The following is a 22060-nucleotide window of genomic DNA, read 5'->3' on the forward strand; positions in this document are numbered from 1 at the left end:
GGAGAGACCGGCCCAGCCCTCCCCCGTGAAATCAAGTCCCCCACCTCACCCCCTTGTTCTCTTGGCAGTACTCAGCCAGCTGTCATACTGCTACTGCTGTTGCTGATAGGAAGAAAGAAATGGAAAGTGCACGGTCCTGCCTACTGACTCAAGCCGAGCCACGCTCACTGCCGCGTGCTGAAAGTAGGAGAGTTAAAGGACAGGAGAGAAAAGATAGAGAAGGCGCGCGCTAATACCCTGGGCCGATCCCGGAGGCAGTGCAATACCGGGCCGACCCGTGCCAGAGTGCTTCAAGCCAAGCACTCCGCCATATTCCAAAAATAAGTTTAATATTTTGGGCCCAAGCACCGGCAGCAGTTATTAAACCAGGTATCAGGGGTCAGGTAGGGGTCAGGGGTAACGCCAGCTGTCATCATCCCTCGCCGCCAGCTGTAAGAAATTATCTTGGGCCCCTCGCGAAAAAATTTCCAGATATATGCCTGATTGGTGTTCTTCAACACGTTCTGAAATTCCACTGCATAGGCGCTTTTACACAATCCCCCATCAAAATGTTGCCGCTGTAGCTGGGATCGAGAGAAAGAGAGAGAGACTAAATGTAATTGAGACAAAAAGAACGCTGAAGAGTCCGGTGGTCAGTATTCTCATTCCAGGCCGCCGGAGGCTTCAGCTGCCCGCATGGCCTGAGACATAGGCTGCGTCGGCCCTCCAGGTCAGATCTGGACAGTGCTGCCTCCCAGTGCTCCATAGAGGCGAGCGCGTTTATGTTGGGTGGTTTGGTCCTCCACATCTCCATGTAACGTGACGTACAGTGTCGGGGTCTTTACACAACAGGGGTAGACGTTTTTGAATTTTTTCTGGACAAATGAGGCTGTATTTCCGTAGGTAGAGGTAGGAATTTGTTTGGAGTTGGCGCAATGCCCTAGCCTCCTCTGCATTTAGTTGTTTGTGTGGAGGTGCACATTGCCGTCTGTTGACTGTAATGACCTCGAGCCGCTCCCCATATCTAGTGGGTAGCGTGGTGAAGCTCGGTTCACTGTTGTCTCGGTTAGTGTACCATCGAGCTTATATGAGGTGGGTCGAACATGCTACATATCTAGGGAAGTGAAAATAGCCATCCGCTGATTTATTTGTTCTTTACAGCGCGGAATTCTCGCGCCTAAACATAACAATTTTTCATGCCTTATTTCAATCACACGTCAACTACTGCCACTTAGTTTGGACTACTACATCTCAACCCACGTCCACGAAATTTAAATCCTCCACAGGAGAGAAATTGACTTAGCTTGTTTTAAAGCCCATATGGCTGCTCTTTCTGTTCAGTAATAAATAATTCATGTAAATGTGGTTATCGAGTATCGTATATTGTATTACCTTTAAGTTTCATTTAAATATAATTTCAAAGTTTTTGCTTTCTATCGCAATGTTAAAACAGTGGAGTTTTATTAGGGGAAGATAAATACGTTTCCCCCATTTAATTTCGGCTCACACAGTTCAAAGCCGCCCGGACCCCGCACCGTGATCGCGTACGCTACCGAGCGCCCGCCGACCACGGCGGGCCTTGCTCTGAGGGAACAAAGGAACGACACATTGGCTGACACAAACAGCCATTTATTGCTACAACAACAATAACGCCAGCTAGCAACAAGATACGCTAATGAATCGAGGTCGTCCGACTCACCAGGAAGGTTACGAGCGAATGTTCGCCCAAGCTAGGGCGAGGGATATACTCCGAGGCCGGACGGGACGAGATACGGGAGGAGGTCTCCCCGCCACTTCCTCGCCCCGCTGGCGAAGAGCGGAGCCGCGAGGAACACGTCCGCTCGCACCGACGATCCCAGCCGAAGAGGCTGCTTGGTGGCTTGGTTGGTTGGAAGATTGGGGTGAAGGGTGCGGTATTTGGCTACCCTCTAGGGGAACACGGCACAGCACCCGGGAGGAGGAATTGGGAATAAGGGTCGGGGGGGGGGGGGGGGGGGGGGGGGGCGTGAAAGTTTGAAAGGAGCACTCGGGGCAAGAGTGAAGGCCTGGTACAGCCTAAAGCACCGTGGACAGGCCCGTGGTGTGAAAGAAATTTACAAGGCTTCGCAGGGCCTGAAGTCGGTGTTTGCCAGGATACATCATTTGGGTTTCTGTGTCAGTAGGTAGACTCAGGTTGCGGTATGTATCAAAGAGCGCGATTCTCTGTGTGTCATAAGTGGGGCAGGCCATAATGAGGTGACCAATAGTTTCTATGTCACCACAGGATGAGCAGTTAGGAGATGAGGTGAGGCCTCTGGAGTACCTTCTGGATGCCTGCTGTACCCGCGCACGCGCTGCAAGCCGTCTCTCGCGCTGCGACGCTGTCTCCCTCTCTTGTTAGTTAACCAGAGAGAGTCACGTGACGCGCCCCGCGTCGAGGTGAAGCTGTTGCTGCAGGGTGCATCGCGGGAAAGCCAAGAAAAAGGGGACCGCGGGGCAAGTCCCCACAAAACCAAAGGAAAAGTATGCCCTAACCCGACTCATAAATCGTTACTTCTTCGCACCGGAGCAAATTATTGTTAACACAATTCAATTCACTTCCTTATTTCTGATATTCTAAATAGATACGAATCTAACCAGCCTAGTCTGTGTAACCCCTCGCGAAACGATTTATACTCTGTAAACACAAGCATCCTAGCATCTCCTAAGTATTTCAGTGTGTGCTTCAATTTGCTGCTCGGTTATTTGCTGTTATATGCCAACCAGCGAGTGACACTCTTTGGTTAAATTTTGTGCCTGAGTTCGTACTGCCCCTACGCTATTCTTTTACATGTGTGCGTATGGTTTTCGTAAATGCCACAGGCACATTCAAGTATTATTTTTAGCTTTTAGCCTCTGCCTACTATGAGCATGCATGTTTTTAGTGTGAAAGTACTATAGCCTCCTACCTCGCTAAACCCGCGCCTGTGCGAGAGTCACGAAAGAAAAGGAAAGGGGCACCACTGGCTGGCTCCCCGGGTCAGTGGGCACCTCAATCGCACTTTAAGGTGCGTGGCAGTGGTGACAGAGATGTGCGCTGCATGCGTTGGTGTTGACAGCGTTGTGGCAGAAACTCGGCACTGGAGCACCCGCCGCGGTGGCTCAGTGGTCAGGGCGCTCGGCTACTGATCCGGTCTATCCGGGTTCAAACCCGACCGCGGCGGCTGCGTTTCGATGGAGGCGAAACGCTAAGGCGCTGGTGTGCTGTGCGGTGCCACTGCACGTTAAAGATCCCCAGGTGGTCAAAATTATTCCGGAGCCCTCCACTACGGCACCTCTTTCTTTCTTCTTTCACTCCCTCCTTCATCACTTTCCTTACGGCGCGGTTCAGGTGTCCCTCGATATGTGAGACAGATACTGCGCCATTTCCTTTCCTCAAAAATAATAATAATAATAATTGGTTTTTGGGGAAAGGAAATGGCAAAAACCAATTATTATTATTATAATTTTTGAGGAAAGGAAATGGCGCAGTATCTGTCTCACATATCAAAACCAATTTTCACTTTCAATAGACCGCCGGCGTTCATTGGGTTCGTTGGCTTTGACAAAGGTGTAGAATTCATGGATTTTGAAAGAAGGAAAGGCGCATAACTGGCTCCCTGGGTCAATGGACACCTCACTCGCGCTTTCAGGTGCGTGGCAATGGTGTCCACCTGTACGTTAAATGTGCACGTTAAAGATCCCTGGGTGGTCGAAATTATTCGGGAGACCTCCACTACGCCACCTCTTTGTTCCCCACTTCCTCCACTTCCTCCTTTATCCCTTACTTTACTACGCGGTTAAGGGGTCCACCGAGATATGCGAGACAGTTAATGCAAAATTTCCTTTCCTCAAAAACCAATTTTCATTATCATTTTGTACACTTGCAAAAGACCGTGCTTTCGCACCATATTCCGTGTTTAGCAGTGCTAAGCCACCATCCAATTCCTTTCACTATTATTCACGTACGAGGGAGTGTCAATAGTAGCGGATATTACTTTTCACGTAGCTGCGTGTGTTTATTGCTGGTGCCGCCGGCAAACATTCTTCTGTATCAATATAACCTGTGTACAGCTCTAGATTGAGTAGTACGTCGCTTTGTGTCACGTCGAGATTGAGTGGGCAAATTTGTGAAATAATTTTCTCTGTCATTTCGTTATGCATGCTCATAGTATTCACCGATATCATGGTTGCCCACAGCAAGAAGTGGAAAGTACTTGTGTAATGTCGTGTTCTGAAGATAAAAGAAAATGAGGTAGTTTTTACACCCAGAAGTGCCTTTAGGAACGAAGCTGTGAGGCAGACGTGTAAGTCTGCAAGCAATTTTTTTTTTGTTACGTTTCGAGAGAGGCGAAATTTACTGGATGAAAGCCGTCATCTGAGCAGCGTACGAGGAGGGTTAGAGAGGCAGACTGCACAGGAATTATTCAAAGGAGCTAACACAAGAATCATAAATCATGTTCAGGCGAGCAGATGTAATGGACATTACGGGTGCGAGCGTTGAGAAAAGACCTACAAATAAACGCGTCTCGTGTGCTCATCAGGGTAAGAGTCATGCAGTGAAATTTCTAGTGCGTATGCCACCGTATGCAAGCACGGAGTTGTATGCTTTCCTCGAAGTATTGGGACATTAAATAATCGTGTGCATTTGAGATAGGAATATAGTAACGATAAAAAATTTTGAAAAAAAAAATACAGCTCCGTGTTCTCGCCATGCTCTCTGAAATCTGTCATAACAAATTGCTGATCATTTCATGCGTCATGATAACGTCGCATAACAATTTATCTTTTTTTTTAAGTTAGAAGTACAGCACTTTTCCCCCGGAGCGAAGCAGCCAGAGTACAGTGCTGGCGCCTAGCGGCGGTTTTATTGCGATGCTGTAGCGCACGAAATGAAAAAGAAAAAAACTTACCCGCAGAGGACGCCCGCTTACTTTACTTTATTTTAATCTTAGCGGCTCTTCTTCGAAGAATTGCTTTAGGGTTGAAAAGGTGACGCTCATTTTATTACAAAATAAACTAAAAATTAACCCGATGGACTAAAAGGCAGTTTTACGCGCACGATACATCAGCGATGTCTGCATTTTGAGGTTGCAGTCACGCTGTTGATCAGGGCCTGTCGGTTTACATTTGTTCATGCGCAGACGTGACGGTTACCAACATCGGTCACGACCCGCTGTCCCTGTCACTCGTGAGCCGCTCCTGTTGCCTGCAGGTAGCGCCGGGTGACGTCGACTGTGACGTAAGCACGACGTTTAAACCTCTCTTCGTGTTTCTGTGCGCGTTGTCGCACTGCACGCACCTCTAATAGCTTCTTCACGATGTGCTGGTGCTAAAGTCAGCCTGGACGTATGTACTGGTACGGCGTAGCATAAGCTATCGTGTCAGACTTTCCCTACGTGTTGAGTCAGATATGTGAAGCAGCAGAAGGAGCTCTCTGGGCCTGCACAGGCTGCTACTAAAAGCTGACCTTAGCAACGTCTAATGCTAGAACATTATCGAGCGAAGCCGTAGCCTATACCAGTGCTACCTGAAGAGCTACTGGATATTTCCGATGTTTGCCACAGGGCTTGGCTAGGTTAGAACTACTGGAGAGACACCTGCGGGGGTGTTCCTTGCAATGGAGGTTTACCTGACCGGAGATCACATGGAGCAGGATTCTTAATCTATCAATAATTTGCTGAAAACATCGACGAAGATCCGGAGTTCCCGGGTTCGAACCCGACCGTGGCGGCTGCGCTTTTATGGAGGCAAAACGCTAAGGCGCCCGTGTGCTGTGCGATGTCAGTGCACGTTAAAGATCCCCAGGTGGTCGAAATTATTCCGGAGCCCTCCACTACGGAACCTCTCTCTTCCTTTCTTCTGTCACTCCCTCCTTTATCCCTTCCCTTACGGCGAGGTTCAGGTGTCCAACGATATATGAGACAGATACTGCGCCATTTCCTTTACCAAAAAACAATTATTATTATTATTATTATTATTATTATTATTATTATTATTATTATTATTATTATTATTATTATTATTATTATTATTATTATTATTATTATTATTATTAAGCCGCCGGCAGCAACGAAAGAGTAGCATTCGTCTTGTTAAAGGTCAAAAAGAGGTACGAATTAACCCTTTAACGCTCAAATTATAAAGTAGTCTCATAACCTCGGCATAATGCTAGCTAATGTCTCCACATTAAAAAGTCAATATAAAAATTTTGTTAGCGCCCCTGACAGATGAGAAATCATCACGTCGTGAATTCGCAGTAACGGGCATTTCGTACACTTGGCGCAGCTAATCCGACTTGTGTGGAAAGCCAATTGGGAGGCATTTATTCGCAAATAATGTCCTATACAAACACTCGCTCTTGCTAGGACAAAACAGCATATCGTATTTGTGGGAACGAGAATCTGCGTGACCATCACTGCGGAGTCGCTTTCTCCTCGTTTATTTAATGTGTTCTTTCGACTATTGTAAGGAACAACCCGAGGCTGTCGTTGGCTTTCGCCACTGTCTTCCTCGTCGTTACTGCTGCTACCCACGTTCAACGACTGTTCCCTAAAACTTACTTCCTAAAACTTACTGGGAGCCAGATGAATTATCACTGCCGCGGTTACTCCTCCAGCAGCTCGTACAGTACAGAACGAGGAAGATGACTCTTGGTGCAGAAACGTGAGCACTGGGAGTGGGAAGCTTCAGTCCGCTGGTCATGGTTTCGATCAGTGGACTTTCCTTCGTCTTGGTGATTGCTGTCATCCTTGGCGAAAGTTATATTATGAGGAAAGGCAATAGTGGGATGAGGAAAAAAACAGAGTTTGCCCCGCCGCGGTGGCTCAGTGGTTAGGGCGCTCGGCTACTGATCCGGAGTTCCCGGGTTCGAACCCGACCGCGGCGGCTGCGTTTTTATGGAGGAAAAACGCTAAGGCGCCCGTGTGCTGTGCGATGTCAGTGCACGTTAAAGATCCCCAGGTGGTCGAAATTATTCCGGAGCCCTCCACTACGGCACCTCTCTCTTCCTTTCTTCTTTCACTCCCTCCTTTACCCTTCCTTTACGGCGCGGTTCAGGTGTCCAACGATATATGAGACAGATACTGCGCCATTTCCTTTCCCCCAAAACCAATTATTATTATTATTATTAAACAGAGTTTGGTGCGGGGAGAAGGCGATGGGTGGTGAGCTATCGGGGACAAAATCCTCCAGGACGCATGAGCGGCATCCGGAACCGATAGCTCCGTTATTTTCCGATGGCTGGAGACCAGACTTGTAGAGTTGAAGGTCAAGCTCGCATACTCAATATGTGTTGTAGTCAAAATAGGTGACCGTTGGTGGACATAGTACTTATACATAAGGATTGCTATTTGCGCGTCCTGCAGACTTTCGTCCCTGATAGTACATTGTCTTGAAAATATTTTCTTAATGTAAGAAGGCATGTTTTGGTCAGCGATTTGCGGCTTTCCCCCTCTCTCCTCTATTGCTCAAGCTCTTGCAGCAGTTGACGCGATGTTTTCTGACAAAACACGCGTCGCCTAGCTTACTTGCGGCACTCTTAACAGCTTGTGGTGCACATTTTGTGTCAAGAGAATCGTGGCGATTCTCAAACGGAATGAGTTTCAATACATTTTCCATGGCAGGTACAATGAGGCTCATATAAACACTGTCGCGAAGTCGTTACAAGCCCGAAACCAAAAAATAATATTGAGCGGAAAAGATACATTTCGAACGTTTGGTTCCGACAAACGGAATCTTCAAGGGGCTGGGGAGAGTATATACCTTTTTATGCAACAAATTTCTTTTTATTTTTCTCGCGACAGTTCTCACAAAACGAAATACGAAGAGCCATTAGACGCGCTGGCAGAAAGTTGCACATTCGCGCCTCCTTTTCCTTCAGACATAAAGCGCTATTTGTCACTGTGGTGACATACAGTCGAACCTCGTTATGAGAAAATAGGTTATAACGAAATAAAGAGATATAACGAAGGAATGACGATTCCCCTTGGAAGCTCGGTCAACATGTGCATGGACTTCGTTATAACGAGGTTCAACTTCATTTTGGCCAGAAAGCGGTGGCTATTGGGAACATACTGACATCGAAATCTATATGCAAGCTTCATGCAGAAATCAGTCCACTGCATGTAATCGGTATGTCTTCAGTTCGCGGCTTAAAATGTACTACAGGCCTTTGCATCAAAATTAAGCCATGACGGCGAAACAATAGGAAGGCTTATTGAATGTACCAAATCGACAACTACGAAAGTAAAAACGCCGTGTAGTGTTTTTCATGGGTTTCCTAAGTTGCAACACCACTAAGTAAATGGGAGGAGAAAAGGAACTTGCTAACTATAAGACTCAGAGTTCAGGAATGGGCAGGAGAAAATATTGGTAGGTTTTTTTGGGGGGACGGAATAGTCAAGAATAATGATTTTCCTCTTCGGTAAACGCAAGAACCGGAAGGGGACACCTAAAAGCCCGAGTGCGAACACTTACAATGAAATAGCTTTCGTTAATACTCTGCACCAATACCAGCATTATGGAAGCCGTAGCTGCGTTTGGTAAGGTAACCTGTAGCGATTATAACATCGTGAAGTTTAAAATTAGCCGATACTTGCAAGCAAAAGGAGGAAAAGTAATGAGGAAGAAGCAGGTCATCCACAGAGCAGGAAAAATGCGGAGCAGCGAAAGATCCCGCTTGAAGCGGTTATTCCGCGTTAGCCGAGGAAAATGAGCATAATGTAGAGGCAATGAACCCCCATCTGACCGAAATAACCACAGAGTATGAAATAGAGGAGCTAAAGTAGCCGAGCAGGACACTGGGAAGCTTCCCACAAAACAAACTATCTTATAACAAACGCCTGAAGATTAAAATATTCAGTCCGAAATCTTCGCCTGAAGCGACAGTACTATCTAAATAAGTGCAGCAAGAACAAGATTAAGGAAGCATCACAGAAAGGAGGAAACTGCAGGGCTTTCCACAAGTCCGCAGCCTAGGGCAAGCATGACAATGGTATAACAAAATTGTGAACAAAGGAGTAAAGGTGTAGCGCAGGAATTCTATTCAGAATTGTATAGACAAAATAAACACATCCGTATCAACAAGAATTCTTCAATACACAGACATAAGCAGAAATACTGGCCCCCAAAAATGTATGAATTATGGCTGTGACTGAAAAGGTAAGTTACAAGCAATGAAGAGGTGAAAATGGCATGTGAGGATGAAATGACTGGATTTCCTGAAGGAGTAACGTCAGACTTAAATTAACCAAGAGAGGAAGTTAGTTTTATAAATACGAGAATCAGCTATGTAGATACTAATGTCATCGATCAGCCTATTATGTCACGAGCAGAATATAACTAATCACTGCATATGGCTTTTGTGGGCCAAAAAAAAGTACTTAATTCACTAGAAAAATCAGTCCTGTAGGCATCTGGATAGCAAGAGCATGAAATAAACAAGCATAAATACGATAAAATTTCTGCACAGACTGCACAGCTACCGTAATTTTCTATAACAGGACTCAAAGAATTCCAACTACAAATTGTGCCTCGGAAAAAAAACAACTGGTTCAAATCTCTGCTCTTGTACAATATCTTCGTTGTCGTTCTTTGCATCTTTAGAAGAGCAATGTGAGACGCGATAGTTAATGAGCATCGTATTAGGAATCTAAGATTTGCTAATGACATTGTACTGCTAACACTATACGGGTATACTTACAGTGCATGATTGAGGACCTAAACAGTCAAAACGCAGCTGTACGCTTAAATATCAATACGGAGAAAAGTAAAGTTAAATTGAACAGTCTGGAGGAAGCACAACAGTTTATGATAGGCTACGTGGTACTGGGAGTACTGGATCCATCTCACGGCTTATATGCAGTCACGGCGTATCCAGAGCATGCCTGTGAAATTAGCAGGAGAATATAAATGAGCTAGGGTGCTTTTGGTAATTGACCTTCAGTAATGTGCAGCACCCTGCCGATATCGTTAAAGCAGAAAATTTGTATTCTGGCCCCCTGCAGGGCTGAAACTTGAATGCAAACGGAGAGGTTAGGATAACAGAGGGAATAACAAGGTAAATGAAGCGCAATCAGCGGGGAAGAGATTCAAAGTAACGAGACTTAATAAGTTACCGAAGACAAGGTGGCCACGACCGGCGCAGTGCAGGCCCAATTCAGGGTTGTTCTGGGCCGTAATCAAAAATTTCCTTATATAGGCATGAAAATCCGTATTGCAGATCCTTCTCTCTTCGAAATTTTATCAGTCTACAAGAAAAAACGAAAAAAATTCAGTTCCTAAAATTTCTTGAAATCCATAAAGATAAATTACTTTATCGCCATATTGTACTTATAAAATTTCATGAAGAAGGGAGACTTTCTGGAATAGAGCTTCACTGACAGCAGACTTGTCTCTTACCGGTGATGGTGATGTTGACTTTCAGGCTCATGTGAAGTCGACAACGCTCTAGCGCAAATGACTGCTCTCTGACAGCCTTGTAATAAGGAGACTAGTATCGCTTGAACAGTATAAACAGTGGCTGTCGCGAACACGAAGCATACCTTCTGCAGCTTCCGAGAGATAATATACATAACCGGTAACGTTGTCGATTTAGAAAAGTGTAATATTTCGATGAAACTTAAGAAACATTTAATACACAGCAATCGCTATGGCGCTATGGGCAGGATAGTGAGAAAAACGTCGTTATTAGGCAGGAAATAACAATTATCAATAAATTGGTGCGCCTCATGTGCTCGATACTGTGATGAGCCTCGCAATTTTTTTTCTTTCATTCGCTACTGCAGTCCATGTTGCTGATTGGCGGTGACATGGGGGACATCTACCCGGGAGACAGCCAAAACCTTACGGCGTTCTACCCGAATCTGGTGAGACAGTGGGCAAGATGTGCGCTCTGATCGCAGACATTTTCATATTACGCGTTTCTCATCACAGCGCTTGTTGATAAAGTGTTGCAGCATTAACTCTGTTTGCTCGCACCATGAGTTGCAACGTGAGGGGGTTTTCCGACTCTCGATTGGACCGCGTACTCCAGCAGGCGCTTTACTTGGCTGTACGCGTTATCGCAGTACCTTCACTACTGCTCATTTGTTGCCCTCTTCGAAAATTGTTCGACGTTCTTTCAACGGCGATGTCGCTGCAAGCACGCATACGCGAAACGAGTGAGCTATGCACGCGCGAACGTGCTTAACGGAGCCTTTTCAGGCCTGCGTAAAAAACTTTTAAACGTTATGAACGGTATTGTCAGAACCCCTTGCGCCTCGCATAACCTTAGACATTTTTGTTGCCGCCTAATCGCGGAGAGGTTCATACCTTTTCTTTCATTTTAACGCGATAGTATTAGAAACCCCATGAGGTCAAAATGAGTCGTTTGGCTGGAGGGAACTGACGTCACCAAATTGAAGCGTTCCTATTGGCTGAAGGAAAGTGACGTCACCAAACCGAAGCATTCATATTGGCTGGAGAAAAGTGACTTCAAAAGACGTGAACATTCTCATTGGCTCGATGGAGGGACGTCACCAGATTGGAGCATTCCAATTAGCTGGATGGAAGTGACCTCAACAGACCTGAAATAAAACGTCATTTTCGGTAAACGCATCAACAGCTGTTAGTTGTTCGAAACAGGTTATGTCCCAGAAGGACTGCGGGATCTACGGAGATTCCCCCCTCCTCAGGAGGGAATCTCCTGCCGTCATTGGCGGCCGAAGAGAAGGGTGCCATGTGAATGCATGGATCTTGGTGAATAAATCAACAGCTATAGCCATGCTGTCTCATTGCCAACACATAATGGAATGAGGTGTTATAGAGAATTATTTGCTAATGCCACCACTTAAATCATGCCTTCTTACATGAAATTTCCCAAGTGATAGTGGTTATAGCTCGCGTATGACATAGAGCAGGCGGCGAGCGGTAGAGATGTGTTCGTGTTATGTTGGGGGTGTTCTAGAGCGATTAGACAGCTAGAGCGACCATAATTTTCAACTGTCTATAACGAGTCGAACCTTTGCCAAAATAGGAATGTCTCCGCACAGTTCGGAAACTCCTCCAGAAACACGCTAGGTTCACATTGCAACTTCTGAAAAGCTGTGTACACTACATACAAGACACTTAACTTAAACCTTAGTCATGCCTTTGTTGAAGGGCAAAAGCTTTTCTGCTGCAGCAGTTGTCCCTGTCCAGTCGTTGTGCAAATCTGGTTTACTGAAACCGTTCCAAAAGCACATTTTAAAGATTGTGTATATGCTGTGGCCTGTCGTTGCTATATGTATTGCAAAGTGGTACGAAGGCGTCAAGTTCGATTTGAACCATACGTTGTCTACTTTTCTGGTGGTTTATACATGTATGTAGGAAGGAAAGCTTTGGAGAGGCCCTCGCAATTCGAGCTGCATGACAAAAAAAAGTGTCCTGGAAGTCGCGTGCTTTCGCAAGGACTATAGGAAGTTTTTGGCTGATAGCGCAGCCAAAAGTGACGTTTTTGCGCAGTGGCGTCGTCTGCATCATGAGCACATTTATAATTTTTGGGCGGGCCGGCGCGACGCGAGATTGTCTATTGCGCATGCGCAAGCGCGGTGAGACGACAGCCAGCTAGCGCGAGGGGAGCCTCACGTCCGGCTTCAAAAAATGTTACGTAACTGCCTGTCCTAAACTCTTTCCTGCCTCCGTGGTATGATACGAAAACGTCGCTTTAGTTTCGCTTTCGATGAGGCATTTAGTTTCAAGTTAGTCTTCTCGACTGTGTGCGTGTGGTTCTGGCCATTTTTTTTTTAAATCTTGCTGCACAAGCATGATTCGAGTCTCCAAGAAACGAACCGCTCAGTGCGGGAGCGTAGGGACTCCCCAACAATTACGGAAACCGGAAATGGCGTATCAACGACAACAGCCTCTGCTGCTAACAGTGTCTCTGAGCAAACAGAGCGACAGATGCGTAATGCTCCTGCTCGCCGTTGAGGAGATGTTTCGCACGACTTGTACGCGTCCTGTGTACGTATATCTCATCCACGCAGTGGCGACCGGCGGACGCCGGGCGGCTGACCAAATTGCCTGCGGTTCAAATTGCTCACGGCGCACAAACTGCGCACCTCGAACGTTTCATTCTTCAATTACCGGGTGGCACAGCGAAGTGCTGCCGTGTGGTGTGTGTGTACACACACACGAGGGTGCGGCCTGGCATTAAGACGGCCAGGTAGTGGCGACCACCGGAGCAGAATCAGGCGGGGGGGATCGCGAGGCGCAGGGCGGCAGAACGGTGCGCAATAAATTACGCCAGCTTTTAGCGGTGCAGTAGTCGCGCAAGTGCCGTTGGCCGCGAGTCCGTGTTGATTCTTCGCTCGTGAGTGGGCATCGGTAAACTGTGTCCCACTAATTGCGTGCAGCGCTGCGAAACCTGGAGCTGCGAAAAAGGAATGCTTCTGTTGCAGCGCTTCGTGCAATGGTGGTACGCTGAGGCATTTAGTTCTATGAGACTGCGCATTCTTCGGTGTCGTGTGAACTGAGCTGTACAATGTGAGAACTTTAAACTACTTGGAATGTATCTCTCAGTCGAGAACGCTGCTGTGGACGAAATGAATGGCGCTAAGAGGCATCAAAACGAATCTGTGCAGTGTCGCGTGGACCCTGTTGCGATTGGACTGCATGGTCATGAAATTACGCGTTGAGCTATGCAGTGCACCTAACTGAGAGGTGGAACGTTTGCTTTGCCATCGAGCTGAGCGAAATGGTCTGCAAGCTCGGTTTTCAGCAACGAAAACGGTGTGTTTTGCGTAGGACGGTGGCGCCATTTCTGGGTTTCAGAGTTGGGTGCAAGCGCTTACACAACGTATACACATGTTATACGCGTGGCTGCGCTGCGCATCGTCCTGGTGCCGAAGTACCTCGATTTTTCGGGGCGTCGGCGAGCATAAACTCTTTTGCACCGGAGGGACTACTTTTCCTCGAAACTGTCAGGACAACGCCGCTTATTGTTTTGCACATATAAAGATAACCTCGATAGGATGTATTTTGAAATGGTGCGGTAGTGGACAGTGCCGTTTCCGTACTTTCCTTACTGTCTGCGTCCACACAATGTCATTAGTACTTGCACTGCCGTTCATACGCAGCATGGTTAAGTGATTTGTCAAACTACGTTTTTCATTCTTCAGGGCAACCCCAGCTGTGGTGCTTGAGATCCTCATAAAGAAAATAATCACAAAAACTCACAGGGACACCTGATTACATAATGTGGTGGAAGTGCCATAGCATTAATAGCTTTTGATGCCTGTGCATCAAGTTTTGCGTCATTCTTTCACTGTTGTGTTTGCGGAACCCTAATTACACATCGGTCTTAATTACACACAACGAGACTTCTGTTCGGGTCATCTAGCTGGTGGTTAGCTGCTTCCCCGAAGGTGTATAGAGGTGGCTGGCGACGCGGACGCAATGAAGGTACAGCGGAACGTATAGTTGTCGCTTCCGGTCTCTTGACGTCATTTCCGCTACTGGGAATTGTGACCGACGATGCATTTTTTTTTCTATTGGTATCACAACAAAAATTCCCCGCGCGCTAATTTTTGGGGTAATGCGAAATTATGCCATAGCTGGCATGCACGGACGACGCCGACAACCACGATAGGGTGGGGGAAGAGGGGGGGGGGTCGTTTTAGGGTAAGGGGAGCAGTTAAGCGTGCGTCAGAGAAACCGTGCATCACGCATGATGGGAAGTTTGGGTTGGGCTGGCTGTTGGCAATTTATGGCGCATGAATTCATGAATTGATGGCTCTTTTGATAGGCTAACAACAACAACAACAACAACAACAACAACAACAACAACAACAACAACAACAACAACAACAACAACAACAACAACAACAACAACAACAACAACAACAACAACAACAACAACAACAACAACAACAACAACAACAACAACAACAACAACAACAACAACAACAACAACAACAACAACAACAACAACAACAACAACAACAACAACAACAACAACAACAACAACAACAACAACAACAACAACAACAACAACAACAACAACAACAACAACAACAACAACAACAACAACAACAACAACAACAACAACAACAACAACAACAACAACAACAACAACAACAACAACAACAACAACAACAACAACAACAACAACAACAACAACAACAACAACAACAACAACAACAACAACAACAACAACAACAACAACAACAACAACAACAACAACAACAACAACAACAACAACAACAACAACAACAACAACAACAACAACAACAACAACAACAACAACAACAACAACAACAACAACAACAACAACAACAACAACAACAACAACAACAACAACAACAACAACAACAACAACGTGTGTAACTTTAACCAACCGCTCGGTCTCGGACACTTTGCTCAGAAAAGTAAAACTAAGTGCTCAAACTAAGCACGAAGTTCGGCTCTGAGCACTGGCCCCTCGTTCGGAGATCCTGCCTATTAAAAAAAAACGATCGATCATACGATATGATACGACAAATCTGCGTTAGCGGTATTGGCTGTGCTGTTCGATTTGACATTGCCCTCTCATTCTTTATTTGAAAATTTAATTTCGCCGTCACTTTTTCGTTCCGCTGCTGATTGGGCGTCTCGTAGGTGGAGGCTTCTGGAGCGGGTCAAATAACAAATGCGGGTTAATGGCGTCCTAGTGGAAATCAAGAGGAACTGTGCTTGAGAAAGGCATGCAGTGCAAAGGCTAGGTGACCGACGGTCTTTATTTAGTAAAGGGCAACAGGGTGGATTTCAAGAGAGGGCAAGCGCAGCAAGGGGTGGCAGAAGGTTAGGTGGGCGTATGAGATTAGGAAGTTTATAGGGATTCGGTGGCCGCAGCTGACACAGAACATGGTTAATTGGAGATATATGGGTGAGGCCCTTGTGCTGCAGTGGGTGTAGTCAGGCTGATTATGATGATGGTGAAGCGTCGTCAAAGGTTTTTACCGGTGGGCCACATGGGTACCCGGAGGTGCGCCCACCGGAGGGTGCTCCCGGGGCCTGGAGGCTTCACACACTACACTGTGAAAAAGGTCTATACTGCTAATGATATAAAAATAGAAGACAAGAGAGGAAACGGAATAAAGGAAGTTTACGTTTACGTTACTCCGTAATTTTGTGTGCAAAGGAGATTCATTTCAAAAAGCAGCAGTGGTGCTTGCGAGTGATCTAATGGAGCTAAAGTTCTTTTAGACTACGTTGACGTGCGTCCAAGGCGAAACTATCGTGGCACTGCCAGTCCATTGCGCCCTGATAACCGTCAGGCTGCCTTGCGTCTTGGCCTCGCTACTTATAGAGCGGGATGCAGCAGCACCCGTGGGTGTCCTTGAAATTAAACGAGCTTCGTCACGTCCACACTTACGTCTCGATTGGTGCGAAGACCACCCGGCCCCCGATTGCCGGTTGCGCTACCGTTGGCGTGTGGAGGGCTTCTGTTATAACACGCGGCTGTCTTCGAAAACTACTAGGGTGGGTGCTGACTGTCGACAATTACGAGCTCTGTGTATTTGAACTCTGACACCCGTTCCTGTAGAGCATGCTCTGCTGCTCCTAGAGCTGCTTCGCTGTTTAATTCTTTTTTCCCTTTCGCTTTCCTGAGCGCATTTGTACGATAGGTACACATACGCAGGTATATTGCGTCCATGTCGTAACTCGCGCAGGTGGGAGATGACCACTTTGGTTTGTGGTTGCTCTTGCGTCTTGCAATTAGCAGGTCGTTCAGGTTCCGGCTGTCGCCATCTGGCCCGGACACTCGCAGTAACATGTGGAAACCTGAATGAAATATCGAGCAACAGAAGTTTTCTTGATAACAAACCGGTTCTCTGACGTTTGTTTTGTGGCTGCCCTCAGTGGCCTCGGTCGCTTCGACTGCCCCTTATAAAAATGGTCTGTAGACAGTCTAAAGAATTCTTATAGAATCTATTGCCTTCGAACAGATATTTTCTGTTATTAGTCTATCGACTGTCTATAAACAAAAGTCTACTAAAAGTGTATGGCCATAAATCTACAGATAGTCTATAAACAGGCTACAGGATTGGTATTGCCTATACATCGTTCTCTAGGATTTTTCTATAGAGAGTCTATAGACAGTATAGACAGAAGTCTATGAACAGTCTATAGACTGTCTAAAGAAATTTTTGTAAGGGGCGCGGGCCTCAGCAGCATGTCGAGGGGTATTTTCTGACAATGAGAATTTAGAGTGAAGTGACAAATAGCTGAACCGCGGTGTAGGGACACGCGGTCTTTCTGAGACTGCTCACATCTGGCTTCGACTCCCTTAGGCGCTTCCAAGATGTCGCCGCGTATCTGATGATAAAGCATTTTGTTTCGGAGCCATAATTCGAGCTGCCTTCAAACAGTCAGCGGTGCTTTTTGTTTCAGTACCTAATCGACAGAGTGGGTTATTGCGAGCTCGAGATTGCGGTGCCCGACGGCGAGAAGCTTCTCCACACGGTCTCCTTCAACACAACAGTGCCGAGGGCGGGATCCAATGTTCCTCCTTTCCTGCGTGGTACGTTTGTGAGCCCTTGGCTGTAGCACGCTATACGGTTTCATTGGCTGCGTTTTCATTTTTTTTAACGCGACAGCGTTCAGGTTCCCATTCAGCGGAAAACCCGGCGTCGTACGCCCGGGCGACGTCGGCGTGTCTAGAAACCCACGCGACGCATGACGTCACGCGCGTATGTCTTCATCCGCGCTCTGCTCGCAACCGGAGCCGCGAACGCGGCGAAGTCAGTCTCCGCTTTCGCCTACGTGAGCCGGCCATTTTCACCCTCCCTGCGCGAGGAAACTTCAAGAATAACCAGTCTATACGCAGGACTGTCTTGCATCGTTGCGCGTAATGGGGAAAGTTTATAGTCGCGACTGGTGTTGTCTTGCTTGAGATAGATTTATTTCGAGAGGAAATCAAAAAACATTGTGGACCGGTGTTTGGTTGTGCTACAGTTGCACATTCATTTATTCATTTGCCTCTTTGTCATTGAAAAGCTCGGTCTTTGATACCGGATCCGGCGAGTTGCATTGCTTGCCGACTGTGAGCCGTGACGTCACAAACCGTAGTTTCAATGAGCGAATGGCTTCTTGCGTGCCAAAACAACACTGTGAGGTCCAAGGATATTGTGGAGAGCTTTTTGTCTATTTCAGCCACGCGGGTTCTTCAGCGTGCTCCGCGATTCTTGCACTCTGGTGTTTTTTCGTTTTTCCCCGAAAAACAATTGCCGAAATTTCCGGAATACAGTATGCACCATAGTGTAGTCCGCACAGCTAAATTTTTTCTGAAAAAAAATTCCTTGACTAGACTGTCCGCTTCCGGTACATAGCCCGGCAGGAGCAAGGTGTGCCACCAGCGCACAAAGCGTATGCTTACGCACAGCGAAATTGTCACAAGACATCTCCATAGAATTAAGAGTTCGGAATTTTCACGCCATATTCGGCTATATTGGTATACAGTACTGTATAGCTCTCACCTATAGATAGTCCAAAAAGCGCAAAATTTCACCTTTTATACATGTACAGTGTACATGTAGAGTGCACGGACTGAATACGGATATTGCGATAATGCTTTCGTAACACGGCTTCAGAGTGCTTACAGGGGATATAGCCTACTGACGGCACGCGACGCTGTTTTTGAAAATATTCACCCTTTCGTACACACGGCTGCGTGACAAGGAACTCGTACCATAAACCTCAAGCATATCCGTCGGCGGATATCGAGAGGCATCATCGCTTGCACCCTGCATTTCAGGCATAAATTCCAACCTTCTATGCTGGACACTTAGCCCGAAATGACCTTCTTGTCAGCACTCTGTACGAACTGCCGATCACAATACTCATTACGCGGGGTGACAGGTGTACCTATGCGTCCTTAACGTTTTCTGCTCCAGTGCATTTGTTGTACAGTATTCTCCGATTACTCTTCGAATGACTGCTGCATTTGGACGGCATGAACGAACGATTGTTTGTCCACATAGTCGAGCGTAAATGTTTCAGCACTGGACATACAGTGCAACAATTTTAAGCCTGCAATTGGCGCACAAAAAAAAATGCTGTGCGTAGGAGGCATGGAAAAACATTTCTAAGGTACAATGTTCCGACATAGTTGGGGGGAAGACAACATGGTGAAACTGCGCCAAGGGACAAGAGCGACCGATAAGAACTATGGTCGTCCTTCCTTAGCGAAGTTCCAGCTTGATGAAATATTAACACGTTCACTGTCGCAGTGATTTTCGTGGCCATAATTCTTGTGTGTCGTGGCTCACCGGTGGGCCACCATAGGTTTTCTTAGGTGGGGCTTGACCCACGAGTGAGCCTCAGGCGAAGCCAACTTATTGGAACCGACAGCAGAGGGCATGTGTTTCGTAGCGATAGCTACATTACAGTAGCATTTCGAGCCTTCAGCGTGGCTGTGGCACGTGACCGTGGCGGCGGCACGTGACGGTGGCGGCGCAGCCACGTGGCCACGTGGTTGGTCACGTGACGAGCAACGTGGTGCGGAGCAGCTGCTGCTGCCGGCGGCGCGGCGCGCCGGCGAAACCGAGCTGCAACAGCTGAGCGCATGCGCCGTGTCAAGTGGGACGAAGATGGAGGAGGAACGCCCAGCGAAACGTAGCGGGGAAAGACTGACTTTGCAATTCAACTGAGCAAGTTCCACTCGGCCAGCTGTAGCTATTGCGTCACTCCAGGTTTTACCAGAGCTAAACCACCGCCAATTTTTTCACAAGCTCTTCGAAAAATATGAGCTGTCCCTACTGTCTTGTAGTGGCAATAAATATTCGTGACGTACATCAGGCACACACGAAGTGACCCACCGGTGACCCACGCCACAGCGAAGGTGTTAAGGCAACTGCGTGCGCTCCGTATGCAGGCGGCGGGTCTTGTCTGTCCTCCACACTCGTGCCAACTGCACTTCTCGTCTCCAAGCCGCATGACAATAAATTAGCAGCGAAGAAATCCAGTTAGTCGTGGCGCGCATCTTCCGTCGACTCTCACAGCCAGAAGTCGAAGTTTTTAAATTCTAGCTTCATTTCGCTGCAATAATTAATGCTTGGATTTACTACAAACAACTTATTTTCGCCACCTACCTTTCGCATTTTTCGGGAATCACAAAGACCTCGCTGTTCCCGTGAATGATTTGGGTACAAGGAGCACAATAAGGGGCCTATCACCACTCGTTAGCGAACTATAGTACGCCGAAAATCAGATATCGCGACTTGTCCAGAATTTGCGAACTATTGAACTCGTGAAATAAGAAAAGCATGGAGGAAGTTTACGCTTGCCTTTTAAGAGTAGAACGTGATAGCGTTATCGGGCCGCCGCCGCTTATCGTCGGCCGCTATCGTCGGCCGCTATCGTCGGCCGCTATTGTCAGCCGCTGTTGTCAGCCGCTATCGTCAGCTGCTATCAGCAGCCGCTATCGGCAGCCGCTATCGGCAGCCGCTATCGGCAGCCGCTATCGGCAGCCGCGCGTGGGGAGGGGGTGCGGTTTACGCGCGTTGACGGAGCAAGTGCACAATGTCTCCGCCGCTGGTTTTTCTAGGATTTTTTATCACTAACGACGCGACTGAGCCGCGGCAGCCCAAGGTCAGCCGCGGCAACCTTAGAACGTGGCGACGCCGGCGACGACGACACCAGCTTATCTGCCTCACGAGCTTCTTAACGCTCTCGCTTTAATAAGCCGTTTACATTATTCAGTCGTCCAAGCATGCTGCGGTCTGACGTAGACTATGATCATTAACTGCATTTTCCACTAGATAGACTGCTCTGCGCCAGCGGAAAACACGAGACTTAGGTATGCGCCCCTGAGGCATATGGTGAACATCTCTCTGACATGTTACTCTGCGGTGGCGTGCCAGAGTTGTCCAGCCCGGGCGAGCTGAAGACCTGCCGCAGCCCCGACTTGGACCCGGCGCGGTCGTGTCAGCCGGTGCTGTGCGACATCAAGTACAACGGCGTGAGGAGCTTCTTCAACGAGACGAGCCAACGCTGCGAACCCACAGCCAGCTGCTGGGACAACGAGGGCGACGAAATGGTAACGACGCAGCAGCAGCTTCACTGACTGCTGCCTCGCAGCCGCTAACGGCGCATCATCGAGGTCGTCATCAGTAGTCAAGTTTTCCTTCCATTCCCTTGGAATCTAATTTTGTCGCTGTAATTAAGACACCAACGTTTATCTATCCAGCGCACCGCATGTCTTGCTGATCGAAGTGAACATCTTGTACATGTATACCTGCCCGCACTGTTACCAGGAAGGAGTAAAGAGTAAGCTGCCCTCTAGCGCACTCTCTTTTATAAAAGGCAGTACTTGCAGATAGGCGTATTGATGTTTAGAGTGCATAACCCCTCAACGAATTTCTCAACGAGCTTCGCGTGCAAGGCGTCTATAGTGGGCCACACTTATTTAACCCTGCCCAGCCTCCCTTAGTCCCAGAAGGCCTCCTTCTCCCTCTTGCACAAGTCCTATTTCTCGTATTTATTTACTTATTTATTTATTTATTTTACAATACTGCCGCGAGAGCCTAGCAGACGGATATGAACAATGATTTCTTGTTCGCGTACAAGTACAAGTGTGAGTGACACAAATAATAGAGAAACGAAACAATTCATCAAAATACGAGCGATAAAGTAATACAGAAAGACAATAGAAAACAACGTAGAATGTAATGAACAGCAGCAGTGCACGTCATAGAAAAAAGCGAAACGGGAAATTTTAAAGAACAAGCAAATGTATTTCGATTCTACTTTTTGTCAGCATTACTTAAAAAGAAAATCGAGAACAAACATTAGCAGACCTTAATAATCTTTTGTAATGATCTTTAGGTGTGAAACGAACCTGGATAATAAATTTGTCGTTGTTAACGACGAGCTAAGTTCATTTCATTCTCCGATTATGTTAGGAAAAAATGAGTTCTTGAATGAGTACCTGAATTATTAATCTCAGATATGGTATCATCCACGGTATTCGAATCGGATAGGCTTTTTTATAGAAAATAAAATCAAGCTGATTTTACTGCATTCAATAGATTACTAAGGTTAAATTCAGGAATAGGTTTAATAGTCTACGACTGTATACTGATAT

At 46.9% G+C, this 22060-nt stretch overlaps 1 protein-coding gene and 1 pseudogene across 2 annotated transcripts in view; one reads left to right on the plus strand and one right to left on the minus strand.

The window, feature by feature from the left end:
- LOC144099180 (uncharacterized) overlaps positions 1-22060 on the plus strand; it is a 45519-nt gene that overhangs the window by 13466 nt on the left and 9993 nt on the right. For both annotated transcript variants that reach the window (XM_077632315.1, XM_077632316.1), the window contains exons 4-7: positions 5121-5218; positions 10764-10844; positions 17368-17497; positions 20838-21013. In XM_077632315.1, coding sequence (XP_077488441.1) covers positions 5121-5218; positions 10764-10844; positions 17368-17497; positions 20838-21013 — 485 coding nt within the window. The remainder of the gene's footprint in view (positions 1-5120; positions 5219-10763; positions 10845-17367; positions 17498-20837; positions 21014-22060) is intronic.
- Positions 233-373, minus strand: LOC144099668 (U2 spliceosomal RNA; annotated as a pseudogene).

The sequence above is a fragment of the Amblyomma americanum genome, chromosome 7, assembly GCF_052857255.1.
Source record: "Amblyomma americanum isolate KBUSLIRL-KWMA chromosome 7, ASM5285725v1, whole genome shotgun sequence".
Classification (NCBI taxonomy): domain Eukaryota; kingdom Metazoa; phylum Arthropoda; class Arachnida; order Ixodida; family Ixodidae; genus Amblyomma; species Amblyomma americanum.